Raw genomic sequence first — 20,616 nt, 5'->3', positions numbered from 1 at the left:
AGCCCCGCCCAGAAAACTGGTCAGCCCCACCCAGAGAACCGGCCAGCCCCGCCCACGCCAGGTGGCCAGCCCCGCCCATGCCAAGGGGCCAGTCCCGCCCAGAGAACAAGCTAGCTCCGCCCACACCAGCCCCGCCCAGAGAACGAGCCAGCCCCTCCTAGAAAACTGGTCAGCCCCGCCCAGAGTACCGGCCAGCCCCGCCCACGCCAAGTTACCAGCCCACAGAATGGTGAGCTCAGTACATGACTGTCGGATCAGGACCCTGAGTTTCGAGGTCAGTGGTGACACAGAAAAAGTGTCTGGGCGTGGACTCCAAGCCTCACCGGACACCGGAAGCTCCAGATACAAGGAGGCTGGATCCCTGAGTCACCACCCAGGCAGGGTGCCAGCCACCTTCAAGCTGAGTGAGGTTCCAACAGACAGCAAGCAAGGTAGGAGACAGGGAGGAGCCCCACGTCGGGGAGAAGCCCGACGTCCTAAAAGCCACCAGAGGATGGAGGGTCCTTATGAAAGAACAATTGATGTAAAGCAGATTTCTCGACCTCAGTGCGGGAGGCCAGGAGGCAGCTGACGCAAAGGGTGGGCTCTGGTCCGTCTGAATTAAGTGACGGGGGACACCGTCAGCAACTCCACGGCCACAAATGTGACAATTTAGACAGACAATTTCATAAAAGTGCAGCCTCCTATAACTGGTGCAAGAAAAAACAGAATCCTCAGGGCAGCAACTACCGACATACTGAACCAGCAGTAAAGAAAACTCTGGACCCAGGGAATTTTATACAGGATTCTACCAAACTTTCAAAGATAGATCATTCCAGAGTCCTCCAGGGAACGATAAAAGAAGGGATACTCCTGAAGTCATTGTGTGAGTCAAGGAGTGTAAGAAAAGCCGATCTCACTCAGGAGCATAATAAAGTCCTAAAAAAAAAAAAAAAAAATGAGAGTAAATCCCAAAAAGCTTGTAAAAAGTAAGGCAGCATGGATCAGCCAGGGTCCCAACAGGCTGGCACAGCATTAGGATAATCGGACAGGTGGTGTTGGAGGGGAGCCACCAAGGGTAACTCGGTGGCCCAGGGCTGGACGGGGGTGCGGTGGGGTCGATACTGCCTCTAGGCCAGAGGAAGAGGTCACCCCACGAAGGCAACGGTCATTCCCATCTTTGAAAGGAGCGGTGGGGGCGCCTGGGTGGCGCAGTCGGTTAAGCGTCCGACTTCAGCCAGGTCACGATCTCGCGGTCCGTGAGTTCGAGCCCCGCGTCAGGCTCTGGGCTGATGGCTCGGAGCCTGGAGCCTGTTTCCGATTCTGTGTCTCCCTCTCTCTCTGCCCCTCCCCCGTTCATGCTCTGTCTCTCTCTGTCCCAAAAATAAATAAAAAACGTTGAAAAAAAAAGAAAAAAAAAATTTAAAAAAGAAAGGAGCGGTGACCTTCAGTCAAGGGATCTGGGTGTGTCTGTCCTCTAGGGTCCTAGGACAAGGTGCCAGAGACAGGGCTGAAACAGCAGAAATCGATGGTCTCACAATTCTGGAGCCCAGAGTCCAAGATCGAGATAATCGTCAGGGCTGGTTCCTTCCGGGGCTGTGAAGGAGGGCCTGCCCCAAGCCTCTGCCCTTGGCCTGTCGAAGGCCACCTTCCACTGTGGCACTTCTGTGTGTGTGTGTGTATGTGTGTGTGTGTGTCCACCTTTCCCCTCCTTCTAGGGGCACAGTCATACTGGATCAGGGCCCACCCTGGTGACCTCATTTCTGATTGATCACCTCTGTAAAGACCCTCCCTCCAAATAAGATCACATTCTGAGGTCCTGGGGGTTAGGACTTCAACATATGAATGTTAGGAGGACACAGTTCAACCTGTAACATCGAGGTGGCCCCAAAAGGAGGGAGCCAGGGAAATCGATATCCCAGTCTCACTCTCCTCCCTCCTCTGAGCTGCTGCGGGGGCTCCCCCATGTCCTGAATAACCCAGCGGGCACAGGAGCCCTTTGATGCTGTCCAGGGGATCAGCTTCCTGGGACGGAGCTCCAGGTGGAGAAGGCGGAGAGTGAGTGCACATCTGGGAGTGTGTACAGCAAGCGGGAGAGGCTGGCTCGCTCTGACTCAGCACAGTGCCCTCCAGGAATGCAAGGTCGGCTTCGTGCTAGACAGTCTATAGTCGAGAGCCACCTCTTTAACAGATCCAGGCCAACACCCACAGGGGAGAAGGGGCGGGGGGTTATGGTGGGGCGGAGCCAAGCACAGGTGCCGGAGGCCCCACATTCCCCACGCTTGGAGCTCCTGTGGCCACGGCAACCAGACTCCGCGGCCCTGGGCTGGGACCGACACGTGGGGGCTTCAGCAGGGCACTTCGGCCAGCCGGAGGGGCCGTGGGGAGAGGGGCCAGGGCTCAGGACCGGGCTCTCTTCTCTGGTCTTGCTTGGAGCGGTGCGTGTCCATCGTGATGTGTCTGATCCAGTCCTGACAACCCAGTCCCCTGCCGTCCCAGCCTCCTCTGCAGCTACGTGTGGCCTTGGGGCCCCATTCGGGCAAATGAGAGCTTAGTGCGAGAAGTCTCAGGGAAGGGGGCTCTGGGGCGTCTTCCTCTCTCGGTACAGGAACGGATCGCTGGCAAACCAACGTCAGCAAGAGGCCGAGCGCCGCACCGGGTCACAGGAGGAAGACAAAGCTGCCTTTGTTCCCGCTGTATCCGCCCAGCCTCGGGACGCAGTCCTGACACAGGCTAAGAGCAGAGGTGGCTGGCAAAGCCCATGTCCTCTGCACCCACGTGCACACGTGAGGACGGGAACGACTGGGGCAGGACCCGACTAGCCTGGCCTCTCAGGAGCAGCCTCCACGAGTAAGCTGAGCTCCACCGAGTGAAAGGGGGAGGGGTGGCCTGGGAGAGAACATTCTAGAAGCAGTGGGAACAGCATGAGTGAGGGCTCTGGTCAGTTGCATGGACAGAGGGAGGCCAGAGTGGCCAGAGCACAGACTGGGGGGCGGGGCGGGGACAGAAGAGGGGTGGGAGGTAGGTGGGGTCAGGCCACAGGGATTAGGGGAGGTTCCGAGGTAGGAGGGCAGTGACATTCAGAAAGCCCTGGCCTGTCACTTCAGAGAGAGGTGGTGAGACCTGGTCCAAGGCAGGGGCTGTGGAGACGACAGGGGAGAAAGAGGCTTCGGGGGTCGAGGAGCAGGAGAGGTGGGTGGGGACTGCGTGGAGGACCGTGCAGAGGCACTGAATGTGGGGCCATCCCCCGGCCTCTCCCCGAGACCAGGGCCCCCGGCTCCCTGAGACACACGCTGCTGGGCACCAGGGCTATGGCGGCAGGGCTATGGGTCTGCTATGGGGCAGACCCAGGTCTCTCCCCCTGGCCACAGAGGTCTTTGCGTGTCCACCCTGCCGAAGCCCCGTCAGGGACCCCAGGGCACACCCCGTACCTCACTGCAGCCCACAGCAGCCCCCCATCCCTGCCTCCTCTGGTCTCCAGCCACACTTCCTTATTTTGATTCAAACAAGCCACGTCCCCTGCCTCAGGACCTTTGCAGCTGCCGCTCTCTCTCTCTCTGCCTGGAATCCTGGGCTCTTCCCAGCAACTGTGAATCCTTTCCCAAGGTGTCCTGGCCAGCTGCTGCAGGAGCTTGGCTCCTGGAGGTACCTAGCAGTAGTGGCCCATCGCCCTGGACGCCCTTGGCGGTCTCTGGGCCTGCTGGTCTCCCTCAGAGGGAGTCCCTGGCCTTCCCCCTGGGGACAGCTGCAGTCAGGTTGCCCTCTTGAAGGAAAATGAGGGCCAGCAGCCATTTCAAACGAACCTGTCGTAAGTCTTAAGGTCCCATGCACTATTTGGCTTGGACTCTGCCCTGGGACAACGCGGGGAGCCTGGGCCCCAGCCCTACCTGCCTGGGGGTGGCCTGAGTGGGGTGGCTAGAGACAGCTCGGGCTCTGGACAGGCTCCAGACTAAGTCCCCTGCCCTGACCCCCCCCCCCAGGTCTTGGGGCCAGACCCCTCCTGGGGGGTTGCAGGCTTCCTTCTCCACTGAGCAAAGGAAGGTGGGGCCCTGGCTCCAGGAGCCCTGGCCCTCAGCCATGCCATCTACAGACGTGGGCCAGGGGTCAAGGCCCGGGACGGAGGGCTGAGCCGGGGGCAGAGGCACGGGCAGCGTGGGCCAGGTTCGCGGAGACATCTTTATTGCAGGAGTTTGGGAACGGTGAGAGGCGGGATGCCCACGCCAGGGGTGGGGTGCCTCAGGAGGGATCCGCAGGCCGCTTAGGGGGCCGGATCCGGTCGTTGATCCAGTCCACGTAATTGGCCACACGGGTGTAGACACCAGGTTTGTTAAGCCTCCCACAGCCGTCGCCCCAGCTGATGATGCCGTACAGGTAGGCCAGGCCGTTCTTCTCACAGGCCAGGGGTCCGCCTGAGTCCCCCTGCAGCAGAGGCAGGCCGGCTCAGCCCCTCAGCAGCACAGAGGTGCTCCCGCTCCCGCCTCCCGAGCCCCAGCCCCGAGAATGTCTCCAGAGGAGCCTGTGGTGAGGACTCCCGGGAGCTCCCGATGCAGACTTCCTACCGCGTGGGGGACAGAAGACAAGGGTGTTTCAGGTGGAGCACTGTCCCCCCTCCCCCAGCCTCCTAGACACGAGGTCACCGGGTTCCAGGGCCGCTGTGACCGCACCCGTGCCATGGATCCCTCTCAGCCCCACGCCCAGCAGTGGGCTCCTCAATCGGGCTCCCGAGCCGGCCCGCCAGCACGTGCCCTGCACGGACTGGCGGGGGGGGGGGTCCCCGTGTTCTGGCTCAGGCTCAGTCCCCCCCTTGAAATGCCCTCCCAGCCACCTGGCAGACTCCTATTCATCCTCCAAATAAGTGCAAATGCCCCCTCGTGCAGAAACCCATCCTGACTTCCCCCAAAGGTGCTCGTCCGATCATGTGGTCCAGTGTCAAGGCCCCCCCACCCTGCCGCTCCTGAGCTGTGTGACCTGGGAAGAGTGACAGGACCCCTCTGAGCCTCAGTTTGTCCGTCTATAAAATGGCAAGTAAAGCTGTTCCTCCGTCTCGGGGTTGACGTGTAGCCTAAACAAGACAGTGCTCGCGGAGCCCTCGATAAATCAGCTCTGGGGACGGGCTCGTCGACCGAGCCCACTTGGAGGAACTCTGGACGAAAAGGGACTTGGCCTTTAGTGTCACGTGCCCACCTGTGGCTGGGCAACTGGGACACGTCCAGGCTTTGAGACCCTGCCCCTCCCTGGGCCTCAGCCTCCCCATCATGTGAGAGGGACGCCCAGCCTGGGGGTGCGGGCCACTGACTGGGAGGGGCACTCTCTGCCCGGCTCCCCTGCTGGCTCTTCAAGTCAAGGTCCCTTTCGGCTCTGAGCTCCCCCCCCCCCACCCGGGGCAGGGGGCCGGCATCCTTGAGAGCCCCGGCTCACCTGGCAGGCATCAGACTTGCAGTCGAAGTAGCCAGCGCACAGCATGTGGGGGCTGATGTCGGCCCCATACACCTCGGGGCTGCTGCACTTGTGGTCTGCCACCAGGGGGACCAGCGCCTCCCGCAGGGAGCTGGAGTAGCCACTCACGTCTGCGGACAGGTGCCCTGAGGCTGGGTGACGCTTGCCGGGGCGGGCCGCCACACCCCTGGCCGAGATGCTCCCACCCCCACTCACTCTCATCCTGGTGGCCCCAGCCGGCGATCTGGCACTTGTGTCCGGGGGGGAAGGGGCTGCTGGGGTCAGGCAGGCAGATGGGCTGGACAAACTGGGAGCGGACGGCACAGCGGTCCCCCTTCTTCTTCAGCCGTATCAGGACTGGGCAAGAGAGAGACCAGAGGTCAGCCTGGGGCACGGGGGGGCCCTGCCGGACAGAGGGTGGTGCCAGAGACGGAGGGGCCGTGCACTGGGAGACCCGGGTCCTCCTCCCACCAGGCCAAGGCCACTCTGCCGTCCCGGGCACCCTCGCTGCCCTGCACCCGACTCCCCTCCCCTCCCCCCTCCTTTCCCTCCCCTTCTCTCCATGCCCCTCTCCCCAGGTCGGCCTCGTGCCTACCCCTGCCCCTCTCCTGGCTCTGGCCTGTTGCACCCCAACGAGCCCCAAGCCTCACTTACCCAGGTCATGGTCACTGGGGTTGAACACTGAGTACATGGGGTAAGGGATGTACTTCTCGATGCCAAATGTCTGCGTTACGTCTGTTGTCTGGTTGAAGAAGTGTTGGCCTAGGACCACTAAGACACTTTCCCTGCGGGGGCTGTGCGACACGGCTGGTGACAGCAGGACCCGGGCCCTCCCCTCAGGCCCCTGAGGTTGGCTCTCCCCATGACCCATGATGGCTCAAGCGTCCTGGAGATCCAGGACTGTGCAGGCCCCCTGCAGCCCTTGGGGGGCTGAGCAGGGGCAGGAGAGTGCTGGGCTCTGGCCACACACACACACACACACACAACCTTTAGTAATTCTGGGGACCTCATGCAGACGGGGGCATAGGGGCCGTGCTGATCGGGGCCTGAGTGGGTGGAGACCCCCAGCCCTGCCTGGCAGCCCTGACCCAGCTTCTATCTAGCCTGTGGGGACCCCCAGATACAGCCCCTCACTCCTGCTGGGCACAGCCCTGGGCCCCCATGGTCAGCTTCTCGGTCCCCTCTCTGGGCCTCTGTTTTCCCATCTCCTGTGGAAGCGGTTAGCTCTCATGCTGGCTTGGCCCTCCTGCCTTGGACTCCAGCTCCAGGCCACTGTGGGACCTTGGCCACTAGGCTGTCCCAGGCCGTAGGCCCTTCTGGAAGACGGGCTCCTGTGCCATGGGCAGCCAGCCAGATGCTCAGCACACAGTAGGGCTAGGTGCCTGGCCTCTGGACAAGGCCATCAACCCTATCCAGGGCCAGAGCTGGCCATTCTTGGGTCTTGCTCAGGTGGGCTCTCAGGGTGGATGGCCAGTGAACTGAGGGCTTGGAGCCCCCAGGCCTCCAGGGACAGGAGGAGGACCGGGCTGGCCCAAGTGCAGGGCAGGGAGGAGCGGGCTGTCTGCCAGCTCTGGGTGCCAGGTTCTGCCCTTTGCTAAAGGAGCATGCCCCTCCTGAGGGGCACCTGGGAGTCCAGGAACCCCCCTCTAACACCCCTGTCTACCTCACTGCCCCTGCCTGGCCCCTCCCCAGCCCTGCCATGGATGGGAGGAGTGGGCCCCTGCTCTCCTGCCCCAGCCTCTTTTTTTTTTTTAACATTTATCATATTGCTGAGAGACAGAGCATGAGCGAGGGAGGTGGAGAGAGAGGAAGACACAGAATCCGGACCAGGCTCTAGGATCTGAGCTGTCAGCACAGAGCCCCACACAGGGCTCGAAACCCACAAACCATGAGATCCTGACCTGAGCGGAAGCCGGAGGCTCAACCGACTGAGCCACCCAGGCGCACCCCCTGCCCCAGCCTCTTAAACCCTCGCCCGACTTGAGCCCACTGCCCCCCACCCGTGCCATGGTCCCTGGCTGACTGAGGGGGGCTCAGTGCCAGACTCTCACACTGCCAACCCCCCCAGACCTCCCCCAGCCCCTAATCCCCGGGGTTGCCACCGTCAGGCCCATCCCCTCCCACTGGCCTCCCCCCAGGGGGGAGCCTCCCAGCCTGGACCCCCAGATGGGGAACCTTGTCCCCATCACAGCGGGTGGAAGCTGGGGAGGGGCTGGTCTTTCCCGCTCCTCCGGTGTGTGCCGGTGGGCCCCACGCCCTGGACCCCCACTGCCCAAGCCGCGGCCCGAGCCCCAGCCCGCCTGCAGGCTCACTGAGTGGGCGAGGCCTCCGCGGCCCGGAGGGAGGCGGGGTGGGCGGGGTCTGGGCCGGGGAGGGGCGGGATCTTCACAGAGAACGGCCCCGCCCATAGCCCATCGCCCTCTCGGCACCGGGCCACTCCTCCGAGAGCCGCCCCGCCCCACCCCCGACGCAGGACTGCCGGGGCTCCCCGGGGCGCAGGGGTGGAGCTGGTCTCTGCAGCTTCCACGCCCTGCACCCCTGCACCGGGCTGATTGCCGAGTCCCTCCTGGGCCAGTGGGGCGACGGTCAGATGAGGGGCCAGACGTGGGGGTTACACGGGCAGGTGGGGAAACGTGGGGGCACTTGAGCGACGGGCGGTGTCAAGTGGGTGAGGACAGGCAGCCGGGTAGGTGGGAGGATGGGGGGTGAAGGGTGGACGGGCACACGGGCGGCAGCTGGCGAGCGCAGAGGCGTGGATGGACGGTGGCAGGGCGGCCGGGAGGGCGGAGTGTAGATGGTGGGAGGGGGACCGGTGGATGGGATGAAGCATGGAGTGGGGGGTCCTGGCCAGAGGCGCCCACCTGTTGGAGAAGCAGTGGGCCGCAGACACCACCCAGCAGGTGTGGACAAGACTCCCCGCGCAGAAGTCGTTCCCGATGTAGATGGCGGCCAGCCAGGGGTGGGAGCCGGGCAGTGAGGACGAGCCACCAATGATGCGTGGCCGGAGGAAGCTCCTTTTCTTGTGCCTCTTGCCACAGGTCTGGTGTCCCGTGGAGGCAGGCTCAGGCTGGCTCAGCAGGACCTCGGCGGGTAGGGGGTTAATTCTGGCCAGGGATTCTGGGAGCACAGGTCACTGGGTCGCACACCCCGGCTGCCATCCTCAGGCCCCCAGGCGGTTCCCCCCGCCTCCCAGCCCACCCCAGGTGGCTCATCTGGAAGAGGGTCCAGGGCTGAGCCCAGCTCTGCCCTCGCAGGCACCCAGCTTTCCTCCTCTGCAGGAAGGGGAAATGACACCCAATCACAGGGTTTTGTGGGAACCAAGGTGGGAGGGAACCTGGCAGGTGTTCCTGTCCCTCCCAGCAACCTGGGACCTGGGAGCCCAGGAGGGTCAGACGGCCCTGGGGCACGGGGCCCCCTGCCCACTCCCAGGGGTGCCCGCTGGACCCCCTGCCCACACTATGCACCCCTGCTCGGCACTTCCCTGTCTCTGGGGGCCGTCGGGGGCCCCGTTGAGGCCGAGTGGGAGCCACCCCAGGGGACCTGCTCTGACCCCTGGCCGCATGACCTTGGCCGCGCCCTGCTTCAGTGAGCCTCAGTGTCCCCATCTGCCAGACGGGGCAGTGGTCCTCCAAAGAGGGGAGGCCAGGCACGGGAGGGGAGCAGGGAGGCCCACGGGGGTCTCCACCCTCGCGCACCGCAGACGTCCAGGCGGCAGTACTCCCAGGAGAGCGCGCTGTCCTTCACCACGTAGCACCAGGGCCTCTGGTCCTTGTCTGGGTTTCTGGCGTGTGGAGAGGCGGGTGGGCGGGCGGTGAGGGGGGTGGGAGGACCCGGCAGGGTGGGGCCCCTGACGCCCCCTCCCCAGCAGCGTTCCGCTTGGGCGTGGACATAGCGGCCCTGGGCCCCGTGGGCCTGACCTCTGCCCCAGGACAGACCCCACCCACGTCGCATGAGGTGGTGGGGGGTGGGGCAGGCCAGTGCTGACCGGCAGTAGGCGTGGGGGCCCAGGCCGAGCAGGGCCGCGGCGCCCACCGAGTCCACATGCAGCTCCTGGTACAGCAGGTCGGAGTTCCAGGCCAGGCAGCTGAGACCCGAGGCCGCTGTGCTGGCCACGCCTCGGTACTCGGCACCGCTCCCCACGAAGCAGTGCTGGCTGGGCACTGTGGGCAGCACGGTGGGCGATGAGCCCGGGGCCCCAGGCCGCGTCACCCCGACGCCGGCCCCGGGGCGCAGGCCACAGGCGGACGCACTCACCGATGTTGCAGAGCCGCCCAGCGTGGCCCGGGGGGCAGGCGCATACGGTGGTCCCGGTGGCCACGATCAGGTGGCAGGTGCCCCCGTTCAGGCACGGGCTGCTCAGGCAAGCTGGGGGGAGGGCTCAGAAGCTAGGCCTCAGGCCTTGAGGACGCTGTCCCTGGGGGACCCGGCGAGCCCCGCCCCCCGCCGTGGCCTACCTGTGTGGCGGGTGCCCTCGCAGCGGATCTGGCCCCCCGCACACTCACACTGCTCCACTCGGCCCTGGCTCACTCGGGCCCAGCGATCGCCCGCCTCCAAGTGCTCATAGCGCGTCTCATCGAAGCATCCCTCTGGGGGTCGCAGAGTGCCCTGCACCCCACTGCACCCGGGCGGCCACCCTCCCACCGCCAGAAGCCCCGGTGGCCCTGCTCACCTGTGCCACAGTTCTTGCCTGTGAAAGCCATGGGGCAGGTGCAGTGGTAGGACTCGGGGTCCTGGGTGTTGGAGCATGAGCCCCCGTTGAGGCATGGGCCAGAGGCACAGGGATCCAGGGCAGCTGGGGGGACGGGGGGAGGTGTAGGGGGCAGGTGTACCCCAAACCCTGTGACCCTCTCTGTTTGCCAAGGACTGCAGGGCCTTCATCGGACCCACCACCTTAAAGGTGCCCCTTCTGGGTTCCTCGGGTGCCGTTGTCCCGGGAAGGGGCGTAGACCTTCCCCCGTCTCCCAGCACCCCTGCCCAGCACTCAGACCCTGGGCAAGCGGGCCTCTGGCCCTGTACCGGTGTCCCGTCAGACAGCACCGTCCCCACCTGTGTGCCCTGGGACCCTTGTGCCCCGTCGACCCTACGGGCCCTCCTTTCTGTCCAAGACTCGGACTGTGCAGCCGCATGGTCCAGCCACACCACCAGGGGGCGCCTTGGTCCCAGCAATGACTGAGGCAGCACCGTGGCTCTGAGAAGGCAGGGTCCTGTCTGGGAGGGGTCCCACCTTCCGCACTCCTGCAGGCCCCTGGGCTGATGACTCCTCTGTCCCCTCCCAGCCCCCCAGGGCTGCAGCGGGGTCAACCCCGAAGTCCCCTCACGTACTCCAAGCAAGCCCCCAGTTCCAGGTCAGCTCTGTCCCCTCGGCCCCTGCCCCATCGGCACGTTGCCCTAATCATGCTCCCCTGCGCTCACCGTCCCCAGCCCCCTCCTAGCCTGGGCTCAGGACCCCCCCACCCCGTTCCCTGGGCACCCACCTGGGTCCTCCCTGGGCGCTGAGGCCTGCGCACAGTAGCCCCAGGCCCTGTCGCGGTCATAGTTGTGAGTGGTGGCGCACCTGGGGGAGAGGAGGCACCTGGGTCCCCCGGGCCGGGGATCAGCCCGCCCCAGTGTGATGCCCACAGGGTGGCCCCTCTGACCGCCCTGGGGCTCGTTCCCTACACCTGCTGTGTGCCAGGCTGTCTGCGGGGGGGGGGGGGGGGTGGGTGTGGGGGGCGGGGGGGTGTCCGCCCGGGCCGGGGGGGGGGGGGGGGGGGGGGGGGGGGGGGGGGGGGGGGTGTGTGTGGAGGGCGGGAGGGTCTCCGGATTGGACAAGGGGCCGTGGGGACTGGGAGGAGGGGAGGCGGACGGTCTGTGCATGCGGGCCTTGTCCCCAGAGGCGACCCACCACTTTCTGTGGGCGCTCCCCTCCGAGGTGCAGGTGTGCAGCATACGGCCACCGTAGCGGAAGGGGAAACTACAGGGCTGCCCGTCCTCTGTGAGCACTGCAGGGGGAGGCGAGAGGGGTCGAGGGGCTCCCGTGCTGGGCACCTCCTGACCCCACACCGCACACCCCACTCTCCAGCAGTCCCCCGCGCCCCTCCCAGCCCGCCCATCCAGGTGCAGCCTCCCACCTCCGGGAGGTCTCCTGACCCACCTGGGCTCCCAGGGCTGCTGCTGGAGGGAGCCCTGGGCGGGGGGCTCAGCCCCCTACCACGGGGTCCCTGTGTCTCTGGAGCACTCGTGGCCAGGGTCACAGGGGTCACCGAGGTTACGGGGGCCGTGGGGGTCCCCGGGGTCACTGCGGCGTTAGGTTCTGGGGGTTCTGTAAGGTTCTGGGAAGGGCAAAGAGGGCTGAGATCGCGTCGGCGTGGGATGGGCGCCCCTCACACTCAGGCCCTGCTGGCTGGGCTGGTCGCAGTCCCCGGCCTGGTTTCCACATGGCGGCTCTCAAGTTTTAGAGGAGAAACCAAGGGGACACTGGCCGTCCTGAGTTCCTCAGCTCGGCCCCGTCCCCTTCCCTCCTGCCGAGCCCACAGGGTTAGACAGGGTGGGCTCGGCATCTGCCCAGGCTGGGGCACCCCTGCCTTCTGTTCTGGGGGATTAAAGAGCAGCCGTGAGGCCCTGAGAGGTCCCCCACCCAGTCCCCAAACAGTGGGACCCAAAGACAAGGCAGTGGCCCTGATGCCCCCGGGCGGGGGCCCAGCAGGTCAGATCCCCAGGCCCCCAGGCCCCCTAGGCCAGCCAGCATGCCACCTCACCCGCCGAAGGCCGGCTTTCACCAAGTTGGAGCCCTCCCACGTTCCACAGCCCACCCCGGCCCCAGGACCCAGGGTGGGCACAGGGAGGCCGCGGCCACCGTGCCACGGGCTCAGCGCTCACCCTGCCAGCCTGGGGCTGGGCCCCGCAGGGCACCAGCAGCAGCAGCAGGAGCAGGGCCATTCCGGGCAGGGGGCAAAGGCTGGGAACCCAGGCCCAGCGCCCTGTGGCTCCTGAGCTGGCGTGAGGGGCAGCAGGAGGCGGAAACAGAGCGGCCAGGGCAGGTGGGGGGTCAAGGCCACCTGGCAATGATTAACCTGGCTGTCTCCAGTGCCGGCCCCACGTGGTCCTCGTGTCTGCTGCCCCGCTCTCCCCACCTGGTCCAGCTGTCCCTCTGGCAACAGCCACGCTAGTCCTGGACCTGACAATATCCTCAGACCCCTCGGACACACAGCCAGTGGGGACCTGAACTCCTGGCCCCAGCATCTGGTCCCCGCCTCTCCGCAGGGCTGGTTGCGGTCTGTTAGTGAACTATCGATAACCAGAGAGGCCTCGAGTGCTGAGCCTCCCAGGCCTGGGGGGCGGGTGCTAGCCCAGAGGAGGGTGTGTGCGCTGGGCTGAGTGTTTCGGGCAATGAGCCCAGGACAGGGGCCCCTGCTGTCCCCAGCACTCCAGCTTGGCCCCTCCCAGGATAAGCCTGGGGTGGGGGCTCTCATGGGAGTAGAGCTGGGGAGGCGGGCAGCACCGGAGCCGGCAGTCCCCCTGCCCTAACTCTGCAAGCTGCCCGGGAATGTCTCCTCCCCCGCCTGGCCTGGACCCCCGGGGCACCTCCTCCAGGAAGCCTTCCCACCCCTGGACTCCCTGAGCCCTGGGCTTCCCCTTCACAGCTTAGCTGACGTGACGCTGTCCCCATTTGTGTCTGGGTCTGCCCCCACCCCATCCTGAGCTCTGGCTGGGGCCAGCTATCTCTGGGTGGCTCAGGTCCCCAGAAGAACCCCAGCCGGGCACCCAGGGCCCCCCAAGGCCACAGAGACATGGCCTAGGATCCTGCCCAGGTCTGCATGCACCTCGCGCTCTCCATCCGGGACCTGGGGCGGGCTGCCCCCTGGACACCATGGTAGTAGGTCCTCCCCACCCCTACGAGTCCCAGAACGCGTGACTGGAGGGCGCCAGACAGAGCCGCCCCGGGTTCCCTGTAGATTAGCTCAGTGGCCCACATGGGGAGGAGGCGAGGGCTGGCCCTCACTTTGGCCTAGGGATCAGCTGGGCACTGTGGCCACCTCGCTGTGTGCCCCCAGACCACTCTCTCTCTGGGCCCCATTTTGTCATCTGCACAAAAGGAGGGAGAGTGGAAACTGAGTGTGCACCCAGCCTGGTGCATGGTGGGGGTGGGGTTCAGGGGTGGGGGGAGCGTGGTGGGTGCTGGGGTGGGGGAGTGTGGTGGGTGCGGGGGTTCAGGGGGGGCATGGGGAGCATGGTGGGCGCCTGGGGGGGAGGGGAGAGGGGTGAGTGTTGGGGGGTGGGGGGGACATGGTGGGTGCCGGGCCCTGCTCTCCCTTCTGACCCCTCCCAAGGCCCCATCCAGAGCACTGCTCGCTGGGCGCTGCCCCCTACAAGCATCTGGAACCACCCCGGGGGCCTTGCTGAGTACTCGTGAGTTGGGCTCCTCCCAGCAACCCTGGAGGGAGGGGTGCCGGGCCCCTCAGCCGCTCCATGTTGGGGTTCCACTGAGGCAACCTGGGCCGATGACCGTCTCTACCTGCTTCAGCCAGCACCATACGGTGGCCCTGCCCGACGGCCTGGCCTGCCCCCCCCCCCCGTGAGGCTCAAGCCGCTCTGTAACCAAACTCACCACGGCCTCGGGCCGGCTGCGCCCAGGCCTTCTGGGCGCTCAGGTTTCCTCTCGGCGGTTCCTCCGCAGACGGCCCCGCCAGACCACCCCTCTGGGGCCAGGCGCAGGGGTGGAGGCGGGGCCGCCTGAAGAGTCCCCACTGCGCGTGGGAGCCACAGCAGCCCAGTGCCCCGCCGTCTGTGGGTCTCCCAGGCTGAGCCCTGCCCCCACCGGTGGTGGCCCCAGAAGGAGCCCCGCACTGACCTGCAGGCCATGGTACAAAGCGGACGTGACCGGGAGCCCTGACCCAGAAGGGTCGCTTCCTCTCACGCTCCGGAGCACCACGACCTTGGGTCCCGTTAGGTTGCCTTCATTTTCTTTGCCCACCCTTGACCTCAGCACCAAGAGCCATTTTCTTCTCAACCCCTCCCCTGATTAGCCCCCGAGACAATGGCTTCCCGAGCGCAGGGTCTATGGCCCCCGCACCCAGCATGAGGCTGACACTCGGGGGGTCCCCAAAGTTGATTTATTGAGGGAAGGCCGGAGCCAAGGGGCAGCAGGGGACAGGGTCCGAGGAACCCGCTGAGCCAGCTGTGGCCAGCATCCGAGGCCGGGCCCCCCTGCCCTCTCCTGGTTTGGCTCCCGAAGGTGTGGCGGCCAAGGTGGCCCCTCCAAGGCCCTCAAGATGATATGGGGCTGTCCCCACGAGATCATGGGCCTCTGCACACGTGTCCAGGTGGGGAAGCTCAGACTCGGGGTCGGGCCTCGGGGCAGCCTCAGACGAAGGTCGCGCGGTGTGGGCCGGCCTTGGGCTTGGCAGGCCCACCTGGGACGGGGCTCGGGCTAGGGAGGTCCGAGGTCAGGGGCCCACTGGCCCGTGACCTCTGGGGGCCCATCCGCACCCTGGGGATGCTGCTGCCTGGCCCAGGTGCCAAGCCAGCAACGCGGTCCACGTCGATGATGGTGTTGACTGGGAGGCCCTGGCTGCCTCTCGCTCCGCCTCCTGTCACAGGGAGAAGAGAGAGACTGTCACCAGCCTGCCCTGCCCTGGGCTCTGGAGCCCGGCAGGAACCCAGGGCAGCAGACTGCACCACCCTCGTCACACAGGCACAGGTGATCCGTGACCCTGGGCGCCCTGGGCCTGGGGCAGAAGTGCCGGGAAGGTCTGCCCTGCAGACAGCTGTCTGCAGGGCGCCAACCTCAACCTCTTGTTAAGTAAGCACGCCCCCAGGCCCTCACGGGTCCCCCGCCACCCAGAATGGCGGGAGGCTCTCAGCAGATGTGTCGCATGGTGTGGAGGGCCCAGCCAGGGGGCTTGGGCCTGAGTCATAAGAGGCTGGTGCAGGGGGATGGCAAAGGTGGGGACCCTGGGTCGGGTCACCTGTGCCCTTCAGACACTCCCGTGGCCCTCCCGTGGCCCGACTGTGGCTTGAGAACAGAAGTCAGCTACCTGCTGAGGTCCCCAAACCCCTTAGCCCGAGCGAGTGTGGCCCCCTGATCCCTCCTGCTGGGGCTGTCTGCAGGGCTCACCCTCAGGCCGGGGTGGGTGGGGGGGTCTCAGGGAAGTGGGGGGTGGGATGGGGCCCTTGGCCATGCAGGGGATTCCGGGGAGCAGCTCTCCCGGGGGGGGGGGGGGGGGGGGGGGACGCAGCACTGGGTGGGGGCTGTTCCTCAGGCCAGGTGCTCCCGGCCTCCACCTGCGGACCTCAGTGTGGGGCTTCTCCGCAGGCTGGGGCTCAGGCCAGAGTCGGGCAGGGGCCCAAGCCTGGCTCCTGGCCACCACCACCCCCCCTCCTCCGCCCCAAGCCCTCCCATCCTGGCCACCTGGTTGTCCTCTGGACTGCTGCTTCGGGGACACGTCTTCACCCTCACAAAGTCTGGTCCTTCCCAGCCTCTCCTCCAGGTCCTGGGCACCCCTTGTCACCTTCCTTCCACCCGACCCCTGCCCCCGGGCTGCCTGAAACCACCTCGGAAGCTTCTAGACCCTGGGGGGGGGGGGGGGGGGAGGAGTCACGTCTCCCAGCAGGGCCACTGGAGGGCAGAAGTGTGTCTTCCGGATGGAGCCCCGGGGACCAGCCTGGGGCGGCCGTGGGTGTGCTTGGCCACACCCTCGGCCCCCCTCACCACGCTCCCGGCTCACCCTCGGGGTGGGACCAGCGGTGCCACCAGGGCTACTCGCGCAGGCAGGACTCTAGGGCCCTTGTCTGCCCAGGGACAGGCGGGAGTGCTGTCCTATCTGCAGGGGTGACCTTGGACCCTCAGGTGCCTGTGGGGGGGCAGGGGGAGCCCTAGGCCCCAAGCCCCGGCCCACAGTGGACAGGCTGGAGAAGGAGTACAGCCCCCAGGGACACGGTGTCCTGCTCCACTGACTGCCCGTCCCTGGGCCTCAGTTTCCCCAGCTTTGCCGTGGAGGGGAAGACTGTTCCCTCCCTGGTTCTAAGGCCTACAAGCAAGAGTGGGGATGACTGTGGAGGTCAGGAGTCCGGGCTTACCAGCGGCCCTGTGGCCCCCAGCGTCACCCGACCCCACCGCACCCCACACCTCTGGAGGCGCCTCCGCGCCCCCCCCCCCCGCACCCCGGGGCAAGTCCGGGCTACAGGCAGAGGCACACACCCCCCCGTGAGGGCGTCCAGCCCGACCTCTCAGCGATGAGTCAAGGAGGCGGAAGGAGGGCCTTTCACCTGGGCCTCCACGCATATCGGCATCAGGCGCCTGGCCCGCGTGGGTCACCCCCGACCCACAGAGGGCTGCTCGAGGCCCATCCCGTTCAGGCAGGTCCAGTGGTGGCAGAGCAGTTGGGGGGTCGGTGGAGCTCCAAAAAGCCTGCCCTCCAGAAGGTCCGAGGGTCCACACGCCACAGCCCTTCGGGTGTTCAACAGACACCCTGCAGGGGCCTGCTGGGGTCTCCCCGTCCCGGCTCGTCACTGCGTTCCCACAGCCCCAGCACCAGGCTGTGGGGCCCGGGGATGATGAAGTTGCTCTTCTCCTGGGACTGGGGGCGTGCAGAGAGGCAGGGATTTGCCCCCCTTAATCATTTGCCCCCAGTGTGGGCATCTGTCCGGGGCATGAAAGGGCCTGTGGCCCCACACGGGCTCAGGAGCCCAGTCTTCTCCTGTCCGGCCCCATACAGACCCCCTGGGAACACAGGGAGCTTCGGGGGTGGCGGTCAGGTCTTGGCCGCGGGCCCCAGGGCAACTCAGTGGGCTCAGGATGGGGAGGAAGGAGTGACTGGCTCTGGAGACAGGGCAGTGGGGGGGGGGGGGGTCCACAGGTCAAGGGCACGAGTGTCACAGGGAGGGTGACAGCCCGCCCTGCTCAGATTTGCCGCCCTGAGGGAGGGGCGGCCCCGGGCCTGTGACTCAGGGCAGGACCCGGGGCCGTGCAGCAGGCTTCCCCGGCAGGGCCAGTGTGAGGACCCCACAGGGCCACACGGCGGCCATTTCCGAAGGGAACCTGGTTCTGCCCCGTGCGCGAGGCCCGCGCTTGGCGAGGCTCATGGAGGTCCTCTGTCCCGTGTCCCTCAAACACCCAACACCTGGTCTCCTGCTCACTCGGGCTGCTCTGCCGACCCCTCCTTTTCTCAGGGCACTGGAGACCCTGCCCCCTGGCTGACCCCTCCGAGCGTGACCCTGCTGGAGGTCCCCCTGCAATCTGGAATGCTGGGAGCTCCCCTGCCCCTCGCGTGCCGTCCGTGGGCCGTCCGTCCCTGGGCCACCCCTCCGCTGTCCGCTGGCATTCTCTGTGCCACCAGAGCCAGGTCTGTTCTGATTCTCAAGGCTCCGAGTGAGGACACCGGGACAGCAGAGCCGGACCCCTCCTCTCGGGGACAGCAGGGCACAGGGCTGTAGAGTGGGGCCGGACCCAGAGGCCTGGCTCAACCCCTCAGCCACCTCCAAGCTCTCCTTCGGGATCCAAGCCCAGCTGCCTGTCCCATGGCCCTCCCTGGCCAAGAGGAATCCTCTCTGTCCTGCAGAGCCTTTGCTGGGACTTCTGGTGCCCGTGCTCTGGATCACCTGTGAGGCTGCCCCCCAGAAGCTCCCACAGCCTGAGGAGGCGTGGGTGCTGCTGAACTAGCAAACTCAGGGGGGAGGGAGGAGACCTTGGCCCCTGGCCCTTCCCAGCCCTCTGCTGGCCCCAGGCTCCCTGTTCCACCACTTTCACAGAGGCTGACTGGGTCCCCAGGCCCACTGGACTACGTGATGTGCTGGGCGGGGAGGGGGTTACTGGTCTAAGGGTCTTCATTCAGCAAAAGCCTGTACCGAGCACCTGCACGTAGCAGCACGCAGTCGGGGGAGGGGATGACTTCAGGGAGAATGGGGGCCGTGCAGTCCCGGGGCCACGTGGGGTGCAGGCGTGGACATGGGGTCCTGGGGGGTGCCGCGGGCAGGTGCTCTGGCTGTGCCAACCCCAGGCGGCCCCTGGCGGCTTGTGGTTCCCACTCAGACCCAGAAGTCATGTGGAGCAGACCTATGCAGGCATATGGTGGGATGGACGCACACAAAAGGCTGGTCACCGAGCACGGCTGCACCGCGGGGGTCCCAGGGCCACCTCGTCCTCAGCAGCCGGGAGGACGACGGACTTGTCACAGCCTGAGCTGGGGCCTGGGGGGGGGGGGGGGGGTGCTGGGCAAACACAGTCAGCCCTGGGAAGCCTGCGGAGGCTTCCGCCCGACATCCAGCTGGGGAAGGTCTGCTTGGGCCCACCCCAGCCAGAGCGGGGCCGGAGCGCCAGAATACTCCCCTGGAAAGGGGTGTTCTGGCGAGGCCCCCAGCAGAGGGCTCCCTCCGACTAGTGGCCTGAGGTTGGTGGCAGGCCCCCCGCACCGACGTATCCCTGAGAAAGCCAGTCGCCTCCATGCACGCCACAGTTTGTACTGGGGAGGACTGGGCTGTCTGCCCCCCCAGGAGGCAGGTGTGCTCAGTGTGGGGGATCCCTTGGTCACCCGGACGGAAGGGACAGGCTTTTGCTGGAGAGAGCATTCAGAAAGAGTAAGCGCAGAGGTGGGGAGGGGTGGCGGGAGGGGGGGTGGGGGGAGGGTGAGACGGGGGGGTGGGGGGGCCCTGGGACCATCCCAGGCCATGCCAGGCCTCCCTGTGGCTACCGTGGACACGGCTGGAGTAAGGCAGGGCTTCCACATCACCTGGGACTGAGCAGATGTGACCCATCAGGACTACGGCTGGGAAGGGGGAGGGGCCGACCACCGAGCAGCTATGTGCAGACAGGCTCCCGGGCCTGCAGCCGCGGCAAGGGTTGTGGCGACCTTCATTGCCAAGGTCAAGGGCATGTGCCCCCCCCCCGCCCCCCCGCAAGTGCACAAGGCCTCTGATGAACTCTTCAGCTCATTCCCATGGAAACCACATTACTGGGCCACAGCGACCCCCACTGGATGGGCTACGTGTTGGTGGACCGAGAGCTCCAGGTGTCTGCTGGTAAGTAAGCTGTGGGCCCCCGAGAGCTGTGTGCCTTTGGGGATCCCGGACACTGGAACAGTGGAGCAAGGTGTCCAAGGGAGCCACTTGTGCCCCCCAGACTGCTCAGACGCTGAGCAGCGTCCCCTCACACCTGAGCCCCCCAGACTCCGGGCCGGAATGGCCAAGCAGGGCCCCCTTCCAGGGAGGGGTGCGTAGCCCCACTGGCCGTGCCCGTGTGGTCACCGAGGGGCCCCACAGTTGCTAAGGGCAGCTGGCCGGTGGGGTCCCCGGGAGCCTGGCCTCCTGAAAGGGGCCCGAAGGGGCTCAGCCAGGACCCTGACCCACACCCCCAATGCCAGCACGGCCAGACAGCGATGAGGAGGAAACCTGGGCTCCTCCCGTGACCGCCTGATGCCTGGGTGAGGGGTGGGGGCATGGGGCCCTCCTGGCCCGTCCGTCACTCAGACATGGGGGCAGATAGGGAGAGATTTCTCCCAGCCCAGACCATCAGGGAGCGGCTCCACACGTCCCCTCGCAAAGACCTCTCCCGAATACCACACGGTCAAGCCCTGTTCCCTGGGGTTCCTGGCCACTGACCCTCTTCTCACGAGCGGACCCCAGCCAAGGGTCCAGCACCGCCTGAGGGTGGGGGAGGGCTGGGGGAGGGGCTGCTGGGGCTGCCAGTGCCCTGCCGGCTCTGAGCACTCTCACCCAAGATTCACTCCAACAGATCGTTTTGCTGACTAGGAAGCAGGTGCCCCACAGGGCACATCCCGACGCCCTCCGTGAGGATGTGGACATGGGCATCTTCTCACACCAGCCAGAGGCCGGCACCACCCTGTGCACGGCCACGGAGGGCCTACACTTGGAATCTGACTCTCCTGCTGGGACCCGAGGACACACAGCCCCCCACTGGTCCTCTGCAGGACAGGAAGCGCCCAAGGGCGCCCACGAACTCCCGGGGCGTCTTTGGGAATTAGGCTCAAAGCAACCACAGACTTCATTTTCAGGCTGTGCCTAGGGCAGGGGCGCTTTGCACCGGGCTCCCTTCTCAGTGCACACGTCCTTTTGAACACTTCTATGCTTTGGCCACGCAGGCGCGGACAGCCTCTTGGTGCAAGGGTGCTGGGGACTGTGGACCAGGGTGGGCGGGTGGTGTGGTCCTCAGAGGGACACCCCCCTTGCCTGGGGGTGTGTGGCTGGCAGCTGGCCGACCGGCTGGGT

General features: G+C 66.2%; 2 protein-coding genes across 4 annotated transcripts in view; both read right to left on the bottom strand.

Annotated features, from left to right (window-relative positions):
• Positions 1 to 4,137: 4,137 nt before the first annotated feature.
• On the bottom strand, positions 4,138 to 12,418 carry HGFAC (HGF activator). The gene is made up of 14 exons (XM_049630218.1): positions 12,274 to 12,418; positions 11,549 to 11,726; positions 11,300 to 11,396; positions 10,890 to 10,969; positions 10,085 to 10,207; positions 9,870 to 10,001; positions 9,670 to 9,780; positions 9,401 to 9,575; positions 9,111 to 9,196; positions 8,277 to 8,532; positions 6,070 to 6,209; positions 5,632 to 5,772; positions 5,398 to 5,546; positions 4,138 to 4,398 (listed from the first exon to the last, which is right to left on the bottom strand). Exons 1-14 carry the CDS (start codon positions 12,331 to 12,333, stop codon positions 4,216 to 4,218), a joined length of 1,911 nt encoding a protein of 636 aa, XP_049486175.1. The 5' UTR covers positions 12,334 to 12,418; the 3' UTR covers positions 4,138 to 4,215.
• A 2,078-nt stretch (positions 12,419 to 14,496) lies between these two features.
• The window catches only part of RGS12 (regulator of G protein signaling 12), a 116,921-nt gene continuing 110,801 nt past the window's right edge, over positions 14,497 to 20,616 (bottom strand). For all 3 annotated transcript variants that reach the window (XM_049630213.1, XM_049630216.1, XM_049630214.1), the window contains one exon: positions 14,497 to 14,984. In XM_049630213.1, the coding sequence (XP_049486170.1) occupies positions 14,758 to 14,984 (227 nt within the window). In that variant the 3' untranslated portion in view covers positions 14,497 to 14,757. The remainder of the gene's footprint in view (positions 14,985 to 20,616) is intronic.

This window comes from Panthera uncia, chromosome B1, assembly GCF_023721935.1.
Source record: "Panthera uncia isolate 11264 chromosome B1, Puncia_PCG_1.0, whole genome shotgun sequence".
NCBI classification, from domain to species: Eukaryota; Metazoa; Chordata; class Mammalia; order Carnivora; family Felidae; genus Panthera; species Panthera uncia.
The sequence above is the reverse complement of the archived record's forward strand: the minus strand, read 5'-3'. Positions and strand labels throughout refer to the sequence as shown.